The sequence below is a fragment of the Vicugna pacos genome, chromosome 15 (assembly GCF_048564905.1).
Source record: "Vicugna pacos chromosome 15, VicPac4, whole genome shotgun sequence".
In the NCBI taxonomy this organism is placed as follows: Eukaryota; Metazoa; Chordata; class Mammalia; order Artiodactyla; family Camelidae; genus Vicugna; species Vicugna pacos.
In genome coordinates this window covers 35,543,950-35,560,625 of record NC_133001.1, presented here as the reverse complement: position 1 = coordinate 35,560,625, position 16,676 = coordinate 35,543,950, and the positions used below count along the sequence as shown (strand labels likewise).

At 32.8% G+C, this 16,676-nt stretch overlaps 1 protein-coding gene across 4 annotated transcripts in view; it reads right to left on the bottom strand.

The window, feature by feature from the left end:
• Positions 1-16,676, bottom strand: part of STRN (striatin) — an 87,419-nt gene that overhangs the window by 55,964 nt on the left and 14,779 nt on the right. For all 4 annotated transcript variants that reach the window (XR_012059123.1, XM_006215535.4, XM_072937926.1 and 1 more), the window contains exon 2: positions 4,181-4,284. Coding sequence is in view for 3 of the 4 variants with exons in the window: in XM_006215535.4 (XP_006215597.2) it covers positions 4,181-4,284 (104 nt within the window). In the remaining variant the exon portion in view is untranslated. The remainder of the gene's footprint in view (positions 1-4,180; positions 4,285-16,676) is intronic.

The window sequence follows — 16,676 nt, the reverse complement described above, 5'->3', positions numbered from 1 at the left end:
TGTGTGTGTGTGTGTGACTAGAAAGGGGCCTGGATGTAAAAGGTTTTTGCTAAGAAGGACTCTGAAATTAGCTAGATATTTTTAAGCATGGATATCACATCTGTGTTTTAAAAAATGAATCCCATGGATGTTGAAGATTAATCAGAATAAGGAAATCTATTACAGGCAAGGGGGTCCATTGGGTTTTTACAGTAGTGCAGATACAGGAGAGATGTGGAACAAATGGAAGAAATGTTTCAGAATTGTATTTTACATGTATTTGAGGGTCTTCAGTATACAATTTTCTGAATCAACTTTAGATTATACTCTGCATGTTCCTGGGAAATTATATGTAGCTTTTTCTCATTTTGTAAGTTTTATCACATCTTAAGAAAGGCTTTGATAAATCCATTGTGAGGTAAGTAATCCTTCTGTAACTCTAATGATTCAGTTTTACTTAATTTTGGATCTTTCTTACTTAGAAAATCCTTAACACAGCAATTCTAAACTATGAGGCCTATTTAGGTTTTTACAAGTTAAAAGACAAGATGTTTGAAATTTGCTCTAAAATAGATCAAGATGAAGCAAGACTGACAAGAATGTTAACTGTTGAGGCTCGGAGGTGTATATAAAAGATACTAGTCTTCCTACATTAATGTTTGAAATTTTCCTATTAAAAAAGAAACTTTTCAAATTGACTTAAGGCATTAGAAAAATAATTTCAGAGAAAAAAACCAAAAATGTTTAAGAGTTCTAATCCACAAAGAATTTTTTTATTTCTTAATTTATTACACTTCAATAGTGTCATTACGTCAGGAATAATCGCAAATCATTCCATGAACTTCAAAAGATACAAAATCAGAGACACTCCTTTCCAGGAGAACCCTTTAAAGTTAAAAAACAAAACAAGAAAGTCTTCCCTAGACTCAGCCACCAGTTCTTTATCTTCTCTGTTCTCCAATGTCAAACTACTTGAAAAAATAAACAACTTTGTCTCCACTTTATCTATTCCTCTCACCCCTCTTTCCCCTGTGATCTGGTTTATGTTCCTGCTGCCTCACTGAAGCTGTTCTGGCAAGGATACCAATGTGCACCTAACCGGCAAATCCAGGACTATTTTCAGTACACAACTTACTCGGTGTCTGTCTGGCATCTGCAATTGTGAAAACTCCCACCTTCTTTGGCCTGCTTCCAATATGCTGCTCTCTTCTTCCTTCTCCCCCCTTTTTTGTTGGCTTTCCTTCCTCTGTCTTTTCCTCCAATATTTCCAACTCCCATGGCTCCTGCTAGTAATTTCTTCCCCTCCCCCAATACTTGCTCTGCTTGTTTCAAAGTTCTTATACCATTACCCACAATATTAATGATGCCCAAGTATACATCTCTAGGCATGAGTCTCCCTCTCGTATCTGCTTTTCAATCCTAATTCTTTATTTTTAATTCATTTGGCAATTTTCAAATTTCTCCCTTAAGCCAAAAACCTGGGAATCATTCTTGAACTATCTTTCTTCCTCATCCTCTATATCAAATCATCTCCAAATGTTATGGCTTCTTTCTATTTAAAATGTTTCATAGCTGATGCCTCCTCCAGCAGCTACTATGTTATCATTTCTCAGCCTGGACTATTATAATCTTCCTGCCTCTGTTAGTAGATCTTTCCAGGCTGTCCCCCATATTGAGGTCAGAGTGATCTGCCTAAAATCGATTTCACTCTATTCCATGTTTAAACCTTTCAACTACAACTAAATGCAATATGTATTCATAGACTAGATCCTGGACCAGGTGGGAAAAAAATCACTACAAAGATTATTACTGGGACATTTGGTGGAAAAAAAATGCTATAAGGTCATCACTGGAACATATGAATATGGGCTATATTAGATAATAGAACTATATCAACATTAACTTCCTTAATTCAATAATGAGCTGTAATTACTTAAGGGAATGTCCATGCTCTTAGAAGATATTCCCTTAAATATTTAGGGGCAAAGGGGCATAATGTCTGCAAATAAGTAGCAAATGATTCAGGGGAAAAAAAGTGAGTATTAAGAGAGAAGAAGATAAAAGTAAACACAGTAAAATGTTGTGAATTGGTGAATCTGGGTAGAAGGGTATATAGTTCTTGCAACTTCTATTAATTTGAGATTACTTTAGAAGAAAATGGTTTTTAAAACTTCTGACATAAGATAGAAGTCTGAACTCCTTTAGTTAGGCTCTCTATGATCTGAATCTTGCCCAACTCTTCCATTACTGCTTATCAAATCACAATCAACATCCTACCTCCAAACACAGCAATCACAAATTTCTGAATACACCAAACTGCTTTGTTCCATGTCAAACATATCCTCTACTTCCTGAACTTGGCCTCTCTGGCAAACATCTTATTTTTTATGATGCTATTCATGTCTCACCTCCTCTAATTATACCCTCCTTTCTACTTCCACTCCCTCCAGATCCAAATAACCACTCCCTTCTTTGTGACCCCATGTACCCTGCACAGACTTCCCCCATAGCAACTATCATACTGCGCTGCACTTCTGTGGTTTGCAAGTCTGTTTCCCACTACTTTAAGCCCTGAGGGACAAGGATTGTGACTTGTTTTAACTCAATTCCAACACAGTGCTTAATCTGGATAGATGGATTAATGAATGTCAATGATAAGGGATACACACATACACACACACACACCATATCCTTGTTTAGTATTTGTATATTTTAATTCTCTGACTTACAAGATAGTATAATATACTGGTAAAGAGTACAGGCTTCAGAATCAGACAGACCAGAGGGATGTGAACCACAGCTCTACCATAACTCTGCAACTATAAGCAAGTTACTTAGTGTTTAAGCCTCAGAGCCTGGTACATGGTAATTAATAAATAGTTGCCATTATTAATGTTATTACGTTCTCTCTTTGATTATGCCTATAATTTGGATTGCTTAAAATTGCAAATATTCCCAAATTACACCCTTTTAAAACTGCTTTTCTCCCCCTCTATCTTCCCAATAACTTTCAATCAGCCTCTCAAGGAATGAAAAGAACTACTTATTTTTCACTGAGAGGTCAATCTGTTTTCAATTTCTTGTGCCATTTAAAAATCCAACATGAAGATGAACACAAGTTCTAATAAAGTTTCATCTATTTCTTGATACTCATAAGTATCATCTGCCAAATGTTATTTTATGGTAGTTTTGCAAACAACCCATTCATCAACTTCAAAAAAATGAAAAAAGCATGTAATCAAAAGTGAAGCAAAGTAGAGAATTTCAGTATCACTCAATGATATTGAATACTGAATATCATTCAATATTGAATACAACATCATGTATTCAATAATCTAAAACAAAGACCTGTCTTATACTGCTGACAAAAAAATGCAAAGACCATCCATTAAAACAAATAAATTTAATTCATATGAAAACATCCAAAACTCTCATACATGACCTATTGTCCTTTACTTGTGACTCAAGTTTAGTTCTTGAATATCTTAGACACTAGCAGAATAGAAAGATAAGACTCATTTCTGGAGAGATAGGCATAGCTGATAGCAAAGGGTCAAAATACCAGAAAAGTCTATAAAGCGATTCTCAACACAGTCTGTCAGAACAGGTTTTTTTCAATAGAAAACACATGAAATTAAATAATACTAGATGGTAGGAAAAGGGAGTAAGCATTATAGAAATTTCCTTGACAACTCAAAAAAACAACTTCAATTCCATAAATAAATAGATATTGACAGCTCAGGAAGTACATACATTTCTTAAGAAAGGACAGAGTAGAAGAAAAGATATTGCTAAAATGTTTAAACTCATATAAATCAGTTTATTGGTCATTGCTACTAAACATTCATAACAAAATTAAATTTACATAATACAGTTGTTTCTTTTTTTTTTAACTGAAACTTTTTTTTTTACATTTTTTATTGATTCATAATCATTTTACAGTGTTGTGTCAAATTCCAGTGTTCAGCACAATTTTTCAGTCATTCATGGACATATACACACTCATTGTCACATTTTTTTCTCTGTGATTTATCATAACATTTTGTGTATATTTCCCTAATACAGTTGTTTCTAAATGTTTATTACAGATATTATTTCCTGAATTCAAAAGTATAACACTAAAATTTGGATTTGTTTTAGGAATGACAGAAAAATTATTCCAATATTACAGAGAATGCTATCTTCCATTTTACTAAATTACCTTTCCTGTTTAAGAGCATACTCCAGCATTTTGATCCTCCTCACAAGATCCTTCTTCAAATTTTCTTGACCTTTCCTTTCCCCCTGAAGGAAGGCAATCTGAGCCTGAGTAAGGAAAAGAAAGACAAAATTCAGTTTAGACCAAATACATTCTTTTAAACTCAGCTGAAGAAAGAACTTTTGGAAGACAAAACAACTAGATGTAAAAGCATATCTTTTTACATATCTATCACAAAGTATATAGAAAAGTATGGATTATAAGGGGGGGAAGTGTTTTTTTCTTTTTTTCAAACAAAAGGACATCTATATATGCATTTTACTTCAGACTAGGGATGTGGCAACACATAGTCTATATTCTCTAAGAGTCTAAAATTTTAAATTTATATACTACTATAAGTGCAGACATATGCAAAGTACAGTATAGTTTACTGAAGGGTTTGTCTTTTAAGGCATTGAGGGAGATATTTCTTTAAAAAGAGTGAAGATGGATAAGCACCATATGACCCACTATTCCATTTCTAGGTATTTATCTGAAGAACATGAAAACACTAATATGAGCCACCATGTTCACTGCAGCATTATTTATAATAGCCAAGATATGGAAACTATCTGTCCATCGAGGGATGAATGGACAATAGAGATGTGGTATATATACACAACTGAATACTACTCAGCCATAAAAAACAATGAAATCCTGTCATTTGCAACAACATAGAAAGGACCTCAGCGGTATCATGCTAAGCAAAACAAGTCAGATGGATAAAGACCAATACTGTATGATCTCACTCTTATGTGGAATCTTAAACGAAAAAAATAAAGTGAACAAACAAAACAAAACAGAAACAAATTCATAGATACAAACAAGAAATGAGTGGTTACCAGAGGGGAAAAGGGTTAGGGGTTAGGGTGAAAGGAGTCACCTGTACGGTGATGGATGGTAACCAGCCTAGTGGTGGTGGTTATTTTGTACCATATACCGATGCTGAACTATAATGCTATATACCTAAAACTTACATACTTTTTTTTTTTTAAAAGAGTGAAAGTGGAGAAAGGGGGTAAAGTCAAATCATGAATTCTTATAATACCCTTGTAAAGTAAGAGTTTCCAGAGCTTCACCAAATCTTAAATTTTATGATGGATTCATTATGTTGAAAGACTATCCTGGACCTCCCCTACAAGTAAGAAATAGCTGCTTTTTCTCAATCCCTTTCATCTCACCTTCATTCAGATTTGACATGCAGGGGAAAGAAAGTGAAAGTTGAGAAAAGGAAAATCTGAGACAATGGCCCTCCATAGGTTCCTGGCCCCTCCCAACAATTACTAAAGGAAAAAACAAAAACAAAAACAAAAACAAAAAAACTCTACAATTTAACATGAAACAAACTGTAAAACTCATGTCTTCAGTAAGACAGAGGGGATAGTAAAGAGCTGTTCTCCAGAATAATTAAAAAGACATTTAAAATTGAAATAATACTTTCCACTTAAGGAACTAAAACTGTGTTGCACATACTACTTGTTAAAGTAGCTCAGAACACCACTTGGAATAGGGCAGGAGGTCTATTTAAGGGCCTTCAAAGATAGCTATCAATTTCACTATTCTCACATTCTTTCCCCTCCCATTTCTATTATATTAACCCAGATAATATTATTTCTGTTTCTACAGTGCTTTCCACTTAAGCAAGTAAGAATTTACATTTAATGATGACTTTACCACATCCCTAAGGAATTATGGATTATCTAACCAAGGTTTAGTGAATAAGCCATTAAACTTACTTCTACTTAGTTTAAACTACACTCATTTCTTTTTTTTCAGTGCCATAATAAACTTAAAATCCAACTCACCAAGCTTCTTCTAATTTTCACAATGTAGGTATTGTCATGTTTTTGTTCTCATTTCAATGAGCTCTTAAAATTTACATTGTAATCATAAGAAGAATTATTTTCATCTTAATTAAAAATTGGCAAAAATGATTTCAATCGTGTAGACAGAGGAAAAGACATCAAATACCGACAACAGCATAAAATGATCATAAAGTCTTTTGAAACTGTTCTACAATGAGATCATTGTTTTTATAACAGGAGAATAATAATACATGCACTTAAAGCTGACAAAAACAAATGTCCTGTCAAAAGACTATGACAGCCCAACTTGTTTGGTCAAACAATGCTTTGGCCTTGAACACACGCTTCAAAATGGCTTTTATAAAAACAATAACCTAATCAGTATAATCATATAACCAAAGTAATAATAAAATCAATTATCAATTTCTCTGTTTCTATACCCTTTGGCTAGTTTTGTATTTCTGCCACCATCACTGGTCCTGGGTGATTCTGACACTTCTGCCTATAATACTCAAAAAGTCTACTGTGACTCATTCCCCAATCCACCAACTACTTCTTGTATTTCCAGTATATTTGCTTTCCTATTTTCTTATCAATTCACATATTGGATTAGTTAAGTATTTAAAAAAATAAATCCCAGAAGTGTTTAAAAGAAATACTACAAAGAAGATGGAGGTACTAGAAGAAAACAAACAAAAAGGAGTAATAGAAGTATCTGTGATATTCCTTGGTGATCACAGAATAACTCTGTGACATTTCCGCCACAGATGTATAATCTGAAATCAATCACATGAAAACATCAGGCAAACTCAAACTGAGGGACATTTTATATTAACTTTCTTGTCATCTTCAAAAGCTTTAGGTCATAAAAGTCAATGAAAGACTGTTTCAAATTGAAGGAGATTAAAAAGACATGAAAATCAAATGTAATGAATAATTCTGGACAACATTTGGCTATAAAAGAACATTACTGGGACAGCTGTGGGAGGGGGATGGTATAGCTCAAGTGGTAGAGCACATGCTTAGCGTGTGAAAGGTCCTGGGTTCAATCCCCAGTACCTCCAAAAAAACCCTCAGCTAATAATAAATGAATAAATAAACCTAATGACCTCCCCTCAAAATAAATAAATAAACAAAATATGAATGGGGTCTGAGGATTAGATGGTAGTAATATGTAAGTGTTAATTTCTTGATTTTGATAGCTATATGCGGTTATATAGTACTTGTTTACAGGAAACAAACACTAAAGTATTTGGTGGGAGGCATCGGGCCATCCGGTTGCCTGGCACCTTGCCCTCAGATGGTTCAGAAAAAGAAATTCTTTGTATTGCCCTTGCAACTTTTCTGTCAATGTGAGATTTTTGTTTTTGAAACAAACACTATGCCAACTTTCTTAAGAAGATAAATTACAAACAACTCAATTTAAAGTCAGCATCACGTATGTTAGAGAAACCCAAGAAGTAACTACAATTGGGGACAAAACAAGGATTTCTATTTTTCACCACAAATATTTAACATTGTTCTAGACATGGTGATGAATGCTATTAGTCAAGAAAGAAATTTGGGGAAAAAAAACACTAATTCAAAAAGATACATGCACCCCAATGTTCATAGCAGCACTGTTTACAATAGCCAAGACATGGAAGCAATCCAAGTGCCCATCAACAGACAAATGGATAAAGAGGTGGAATATATATATATTTTGTTTTCACAAACACACACACACAGGAATATTACTCAGACATAAAAAAGAATGAAATTCTGCCACTTGCTGGAAAGTGAATGGACCTAGAAACTATTATGCTTAATGAAATTAGTCAGACAGAGAAAGACAAATACTGTATTATATCAGTTATATGTGAAACATAAAAAAAATACAAATGAATGTATATGCATAACAGAAATGATACAGAAAACAAACCTGTGGTTACCAAAAGGGAGAAGGAATAGGGGAGAGACAAACAGAGGAATGGAATTAACAAATACAAACTGTGTATAAAATAGGTAAGCAACAAGGATATATTGTATAGCATGAGGAATTATAGCCACTATCTTGTGATAACTTATAATAGGGTATAATCCGCAAAAATACTAAATCATCATGCTGTATACCTGGAAATAACATAGCATTGTAAATCAACTATACTTCAAAAAAAGAAAGAAGTTTAAAAATAGAAATGAGGAAATAAAATCGTTATTATTTGCAAATGATAATAGTGGATAACTGAAAAATCCAAGGAATTGTAGTCTATAAACTACTACAAAAATAGTAACAGGAATTTTAGTAAGGTAATTGTATATAAAAATAATAAACTGAAACCTATGGGCTTCTATAAGAACAACCAGTTAGATGATATAATTAAAGAAAATAATCCCATTTATAATAGCAAAAATGATAATATAATTAGAACAAACCTAACTAGAAAAAAATTAGAGCTATGCAAAGAATATTTTAAATTCCACTAAAGAACACAAAAAAATGACTTGAACAAATAAGATTTGTTCTTAAAAAAGAGGATTCTGTATTATATTATTTTATTTCTCCCTAAATTAATCTTTAAAAATTATGGAAGCCCAATTAAAATAACATTAGTGTTTTTTAAAAACATAATACATGATGATTATAAAGTACATACAGAAAAATAAACAAGAATAAACAAATTATTTTAAAATATATTATAATTCTATAGTCACTTAAAAAGTACTGATGCATGAACAGGCAAATCTATGGTACAGACAATCCAAAACCAAACCCTGATGTATAAAGGAATATAGTATAAACTACAGGTGACATTGCACATCAGTGGGATATATGTGGATTATTCAATACCTGCTGATGGACAGCCACCTGGAAAATAGTTCTCACATCAAAACAAATGCCAAAAGGATCAAAAAAATTTAAAGGATTCCCAAAATATTAGAAAAAAAGGTAGAGTCTGTTTTTGTTTCACTAATCTCAGGGTTAGGAATGTCTTTCTGAAAGTATGACAAAACCCAGAGCCATAAAAGACTAATAAAATTTACCTCACATAATAAAATATTTATATATGGTAAATTTAAAAGTTGCTGAAAAACTATCATGAGAAATAAGACAATTCTTTTTTGACAAATGTCAAAAGAAAATCCAAAAGCCACAAATCTGCTTTTCTTAATGTATTACGAGCACATACCAATCAATAAGATCAAGAACTCAATAGAAAAACAGGACATGTTGATTGAAAGGAAACAAAAAAGGCTCAAACATATTAAAAAGATGTTCAATCTCACCTGGAAGAGAAATGCCAATTAACATTGTAATCATATTTCCCCTTTCTATCAGATTAATAAACTCCAATGATTTGATAATATAATATGTTGTGGAAAAGACATTTGTATGTCAGCTGTGATAGTATAAATTCATTTCACCACTAGTGTGGACAATTTGGCATTATCTATCAACCCTGTAAATGCATCTACCTTTACTCAGCGGTTCTAATTCCAGATTTTTATCCTTCAAATATATTTGTACATGTGTGAAATGATATACTGAAAAGACACAGATAAGAATGTATGTATAATACAAATGTCCACCTACAGAAAACTGGTTAAACAAATTATAAATACAATTGGAAGAAAATTAGGTCCTGAACTAAGACCTGCAAGAACAGAGGAAGAAAAAGTCCATTTTTTTCCATCTGTAAACTCTATTCAGAAAGTTAGAAGTAAAAGGTCTTAAAACCCATGTTCTTACAGAAGAAAGCTAATTTCTCTCAACATAAAGACTAAATCCTAGGTAAAGATCCTCCTTAAATATGGCAGCATACTGTTGTCTGAACTGGACTGTTTAATTGCAAAGGCAGGAGGGGCAAGAAGAGAGACAGAAGGGAAGAAAAGACTGAAATGAAGAATGGAAGGGCAGGAAGAAAGGAGAACAGAAATAAAAAAAAGAAAAATAGAAGGAAAGTGGGATACATCTATTCAAAGGAATACTGTGCAGTTTGTTACAAAGCAGACAGCTCTAAAGATAATGATACTGAATTATATCTAAGATAGATTAAATAAATAAAAAGCAAGACAATGTATGTAGTGTGCAACCACTTGGGTTTTTGGGGGGGAAAGGGTAAGCATATTGTTATGCTTCTGTGTGTAGGTAATAACTCTGGAATGATTCACAAGTATGCAGTTAAGTGTGAATGTCTCCAAACAAAGCAACTGGGTGGCTGGGAGGGAGAGGAATAGGAGTTAAAACTAAACTTAAATGTACATGCCCCACTTTTATACCTTCTGAATGCTGTATGATAGGCATGTTACTATGCACAAAAGTCTCAACTGAAAATTTTAAAGACATAAAGCCTGACAAAATTCAGTCACCAGATTTGGCACCAGTATGTGGACTCTGTCCTGGATGTATTTAAATTCATTATTTCTACAAAGGAGAAAAAAGAAGCTCCAAGAGATTAAATGGTGTATCCCTAAAGGGGACAGTATTCTCAAAACTGAACCAAGATGATAGTACAAGACCATGAATGAACCACCACTTAGAAACTCAAGGCATTCACTCAATGTATAGTCGGGGTATTAGCAACAAAGATATAACAGAAAATGTATGGCCCAAAAGGCTCCCTATAGTTCTCCCTGCACATCACTACAACAAAATTCCTTCTGAAGTAAGAGAGACAGGTCTCTAGTAAGCAAATATATTCCTAGACTCCAATATTCTCCAGCAATATGAAATACTGACGAATTCAGCTATTTACTTTTTTCTTTTATAGGTATATTTCTCCATGTATCATTAAGCTACAATTTGACTACTTTTTTTTCAGAAATCTTGCCTCAGCCTGCACTAATGTCACCTCAACATTCTCATAAATTCTCCTACACTTTCTAGAGTTCCAGGAACAAAACTGAGATTGAGAAATGCAATTGAAATCTTAAGAAAAAATTAGAAAAACTAAAGATTCAATCTGATCAAATAGATAAGGTACAAAAATAACTTTTAAGTGTTACAAATAAAATTTGTAAAATTTTAAGTCCTCATTCTTCCATTTATCTGTACAAGTAAACCTAATGGTAATAGCACATATTTTTGAAAACTTCAAAATTATCTTCAAGGAAAATGCATGTTAAAAATTTCATAATGCTTTATAAGTTTTTTTACACTACATACCTAAAATTACGCCTCCAATTTCCTAACCATTAGAAATTTAAAAAGATAAAAACAACAGTAACTGGATATTTTATAGTTTAAGTCTACATGGTAAATAGAAAATTTTTATTATTTTCAATTCTAATTTGTCAAAAGAAAACATATAAAGAATATAAATCTGCTGTATTTAAACAGATTTACCTGCATACTCAGGAATATCTAATAAACAAATTATATTAAGTATATCATTTAGTTTTTTGAAATCATTTAAACTATCTTATAGTCTAAAATTTTAAAGGGTTAAAATTCAAAACCGAAATCATTGAAAAGTATATTCAAAAAGAAAAGTACACAAAATACTAGTTTGGGTTGGACATTTTTTCAGTTGTTTTTCTGTCATCTGCTATGGGAGGAAAGAGCACTCACTTTTACAAAAGTCTAAAATAAAGTGCGAGAAAATACCTAATTTAAGGTTCTCACTGTCAACCGAACACAAACTCACAAATAACAAGAGAAATTCGTGAAAAGTGGAAGTCAATAACTTGGTTTACTTAAGCTAAGGAAGAGCATACAGTGAGGTTTCAATAATCTGCTTTATATCTTAATGTATTCTCTAAACAACATCTATTTCCTCTGAAATGTTTTGGATTATATTATTCTCTTACATGTAGGCTGCTAGTTGTTTTTCCCTGGCATACTAAAGACAACATCACCACTTGGCAGTATCTAACTTTAGCATCAGAATCACCTGCAGGACTAGCTGAAACACAGATTGCTTGGGCTGGCCCTATCCTCATTTCTGATTCAACAGGTCTGAAGTGGGGCCTGAGAATATGCATTTTTAAGCAAGTACCCAGGTGATGCTGATGCTGCTATTCTGGGACAACACTTGGAGAACCACTGACTTACACCATCTGTGACATAGTTAGAAGGCCAAAAATAAAGCAAATAGGCCGCTAAAGAGCAAGGAACTGAGCTGTCCCAGAACCCCAGCTCTTACAACACAGAATGATGAAGTCTTATATATATGTCCTCAAGCTGACAAACAAGTACACACTAGCTTTTTTGATTCTCTTCCAAATTCCTTGTGTATGGTTGTACTTTTAGCCATCTCCTCATGAGAAAATAAAATCAACCATTTTCATTCAGTTCAATAATGTCTCTGGGGAATACCTACTACCTACCACAGTCCAAATTACTATAAATGAGAATATAGGACAGACAAATAAACCAAGTTGCTACTCACAATGCACTTCCAATCTAGTGAGGGTATAAGATGAGAACACACATAGATATATACAATAAAGCTAAGATCAGACAGTGGAGTCTCCTAAAAATTGAGGGTTTGACTCAAATATTCACATGTATTTATTTAACAGTATCAACTGAGCACCCACTTTGTACCAGGCACAGTCACTTGCACTAGGATTAAGGTAGTAACAAAACAAGTAAAACAGAGCTCACAGCCAGTGGATGAAACACGTACACTGAATAAAACATATGTGGACCAGTAGTATATGTTGTATACAGCTAGAACCAGAAATACAGTTACAAGTAAAAGAAGTGAATATAAAAATAAACACAAATAAAATACAGTGGGATACCTATTAAACTCTGGAGTCAAGTACAGAACTGATGTTCAACTTAAAAATTATATTTTAATCTGGTATTTATAGTTAGCTTTATCTTAAACTGTGAATTTCTTGAAATTTTCCTTATAAATAAAAATGGCCCCAAAACTTTATTTACCTAACATCTCTTTCCAAAAAAGATGGAGTTTTTTTTTTTTTAATGATACATTATATCTGAAAGTGCTATAGGAAATAGTGGAATATTCTTTCACAAAGTAATTCCTCCTTCCCTAAGTGTGAGATTACAAAAAGCACTAAATTAATTACACCCACATTATCAGCTAATGGCATTATACAAATAACCATACATAATTAGGTTTTCTGGGTCCTCACAAAGGTTCCCTCTGGTCCCCGATCAGTCAATTTCCACAGTACATCCTCCTATCTCTCAAATTTTTTCCAATGTTCCTAATGTTTGCACAAGGGGCTAGAAAGTTAAGTTTAAAAAATGTATCTATGCAATATATAAGTGTATTAAATCAATGCCCTATATACGCTAAACTTGTACATTATATGTCAATCATACCTCTATAAAGCTGGAAAAATAAAAAAATGCACATAGTATATACATACATACATAATAACAAGTGAGAAAATAAGATATCAATTAAGGAAGGAATTCCTCTGGATATGCAATGTAACAAACTTGACATTTGTAGATTTAATATTTATGGTTATCACTGTTTGAAAGTCACCCAGAGGACATGCTGTTCAGACAATGGTGAGGCCAGAGGCCAGATCCACAGAGTAAATACATGAGCCAAACCGAACCAAGCATTTACATCTCAAAGTTAAAAAGCAAAAACTTTAAAAAATATATTTTTAAAAAACTGACTTTCTTTATGAAAAATATCTCCCCCCAACCCCAAAGAAAGCCAAACTGCTAGTAGTGGTGTTATAAATGATGAAAAATATAAGAACTAAGAAAATGACAGCTCTTAACCAAAAAAAGAAAAGAATGTCAAATTTGGTAATAGTTTGTAACTATGAATGTGAACAAGTTCACCAAATCCCCCTCTCCCCAAATCATTAAATTAACTCAAGAAGTGCCCCAACCTAAGCAAAAACTATTCACCAAATGGAATAAAACTTTCATCAACACTGAAAAGAATATTAACTTGCAGAATAGGAGTATATATAAGAAACGTATGACCCTCAAAGGAAATATAGTTCAGAGGAAGCAAGAATCTCTGAATTTTTAAAACTGAGGATTTGCAAATGACAAGTCTTCTCTGTAGTTTTTCTTTACGGTTAGAAAACTGCAAAAGAGTTCTAAACATGTTTTAAAACAATCAAGTATCTTTTGATAGATATATAATCTCTAAAGAAGCAATCTTCAAGGGACAACACTTTTTATATTTAAAGTATTCATTTTACGTGTATAAATTATGAACCATTTATCTAAGGTGCTATGAAGACAAAGCCCAAACTCTTCCCAATGGAATTTAAGGCTATCCACAATCCCAACTCACTTTCCTAGCTTTGTTTTCCACAATCTCTTCTCACACATCCTGTGCCCCAACTGAAGCAGACAATCTGTTAGTCCTGAAACATGTCCTGAACTCTCCCAGGTCCATGCCTTGGCTTATGCTCTTCTCGTCTGCCCCTACCTCCCCCAAAGTCCTTCATCTTCAAATTCTACCAATGTCCAAGTCTCAACATACTCCACTCATGGTATTCCTCCCTTTTCTGAAGCCAAAGAGTACTTTATTACTTTCTATTAATGGGAAGAAAACCTCAAAATAGAAAGAAAAAAAAACCTATATGTAAATACTACTTCTACCATTTTATGGCACTTATATTAATGTTCAGTTAGAAGGCAAGCAAATAAGTACTTTGGAGTATTTAATATGTACCAGGGCACTCTGCTTAACACAGTATGTAACTAATCTCATTTAATTGGGACTATTACACAATTATTTTCTTGTCTCATTAAATTTTCCAAGTGTTTATGATTTATTTCATTTCCAACCAGATTATAAGCCCCTTAAAGGCAGAAGCCTCCATTTATGCCTTCACTGAGTGTCTACAATGTGCCTACCACTTGACTTGTATTAGGACATAAAGACAGAATTCTTGCATTCTACTAAATTATTAATCTACTGAGGACAACTGCTTTATAAACAAATAACCAAAACTGTTCTGTCTCAAATTACCTTAGAATATTCTAGTTATTCAATGCTATTTGATTAAGAAGAAAAAAGTTCAATCAGAGTAAATGGAGATAACTAAGGGAATAATGAACAAACTGGAAGTGTAAAATATATTTACCATAAATCAGACTTTTTTCCACAGAGCTTTGAAAATTTTTTACTTTTCAGTTCTTTCATCTACCACATCATCACTATGAAATGTGGATTACAATTCCTACCACTAAATCAAAATAAGTAAAAACTTTTGGTACTGACATATGAAAATTAGCATATAAGCAAGCCACTAGTCCAAGACAGTCTTTTACTGTCTTCTGGCAGTAAAAATACACTGTCTTCACAACGCTGTAAAATGACTATAACTCAATAAAAAGAAATGTTAAAAAAATGCTGTCTTTATATGGTATGGTATATGAAGACACCATCATTCTAGTAACAATAGAACCCAAGCGTACAGATTTTCCTTCCCCAGCACAGCAATAAATTACATATGATCTTTTATTCTAATGATAAATGACACATAATTTCAAGAAAATTATGTGAGATTAAGGGAGAAATCATGATCACAAAACACAAATTTAGTGAAACATTAACAATGACTAAGTGACTGAACTAGCAATTTCATCTAACTAACACCATCCTATAAAGTAACTGATACAACATATACAGATAAAACTTACAATATATTGAACAGGACTTAGAAAACTATGCATGTATAAAAGATTAATAAGCACTCTTTCAAAATGATGAAGCCAGTAAAAAAGACACAACCATGAAAAATATCTGTGAGAAAACTGGAAGTTGGTGATAAGAGATGGTCATATATTCTCCAAGTTCTAAATGCCAGGGAAAGCTTTATCAGTCAGCAAGTTATCTAATATTTGATTGCTTTTATCTGATATTATTACACCAGCCCCAGAAATGCCCTTCTGATTCAGATTATAGGCTCTTTCTTCTTCCTTTTGTTATCAGCTGTCACAACCTACCTTTCATTTTACTACCAAATTTTCAGACAAATAAAAAGTGTTTTAAAATTCTCCTTTTGAAATAGTATTTCCATGTTCTTACATATTTTAGGATTAGAATATGGTTTATGATGGCAGAATTTTCTAGGTCAGCATACTAACATACTTTGATAAAGACAGCAGGACCCAGAACAAACCAGGAAAGAGAAATAATTTCACTTAAAAAAAGAGAACTTGTTGCATAGAAATGACTGTAATAATTTTAAAGTAAGTTAGTTAATAAATGAATAAATATCCTCAAAAGATAGTTCAGAGAAGAAACTTACAGACTGTGACCAGAGTTGTTACAAAATATTCACTATTTATAGTTAGTAAGAGGAAGAAAAAGCACATTCTTTAAAAGAATTTATTACCAGTGAATGTTTCTACTAAGCAGGAGGTGGGGGGAGTGGACAAAAAATATGTGGAACTAAGTCAATGAAATAAAACAGACTATGATCATACATCTGAAGGCCATGAACATGGTAATGAGTATTTCAACAAACCTAGAGAGTATACTTCCAATTTTAAGATTAACTTTTCAGAAGAAAGAAAAAATGTATGCTATCACTCAAAGGAATATATTTCACATAATCAAATATTTTAAAAATTAAGGAAAGGAGACCATAAGGAACCTTTTCAAAGGCAGTACAGGCATAGCTAAATAGACCTAATGTGAATTCCAGCTTTCCCACTTACTGGATAATTGGGCTTGAACCCAGCTAGTGTTTTCTATTCGCATTTA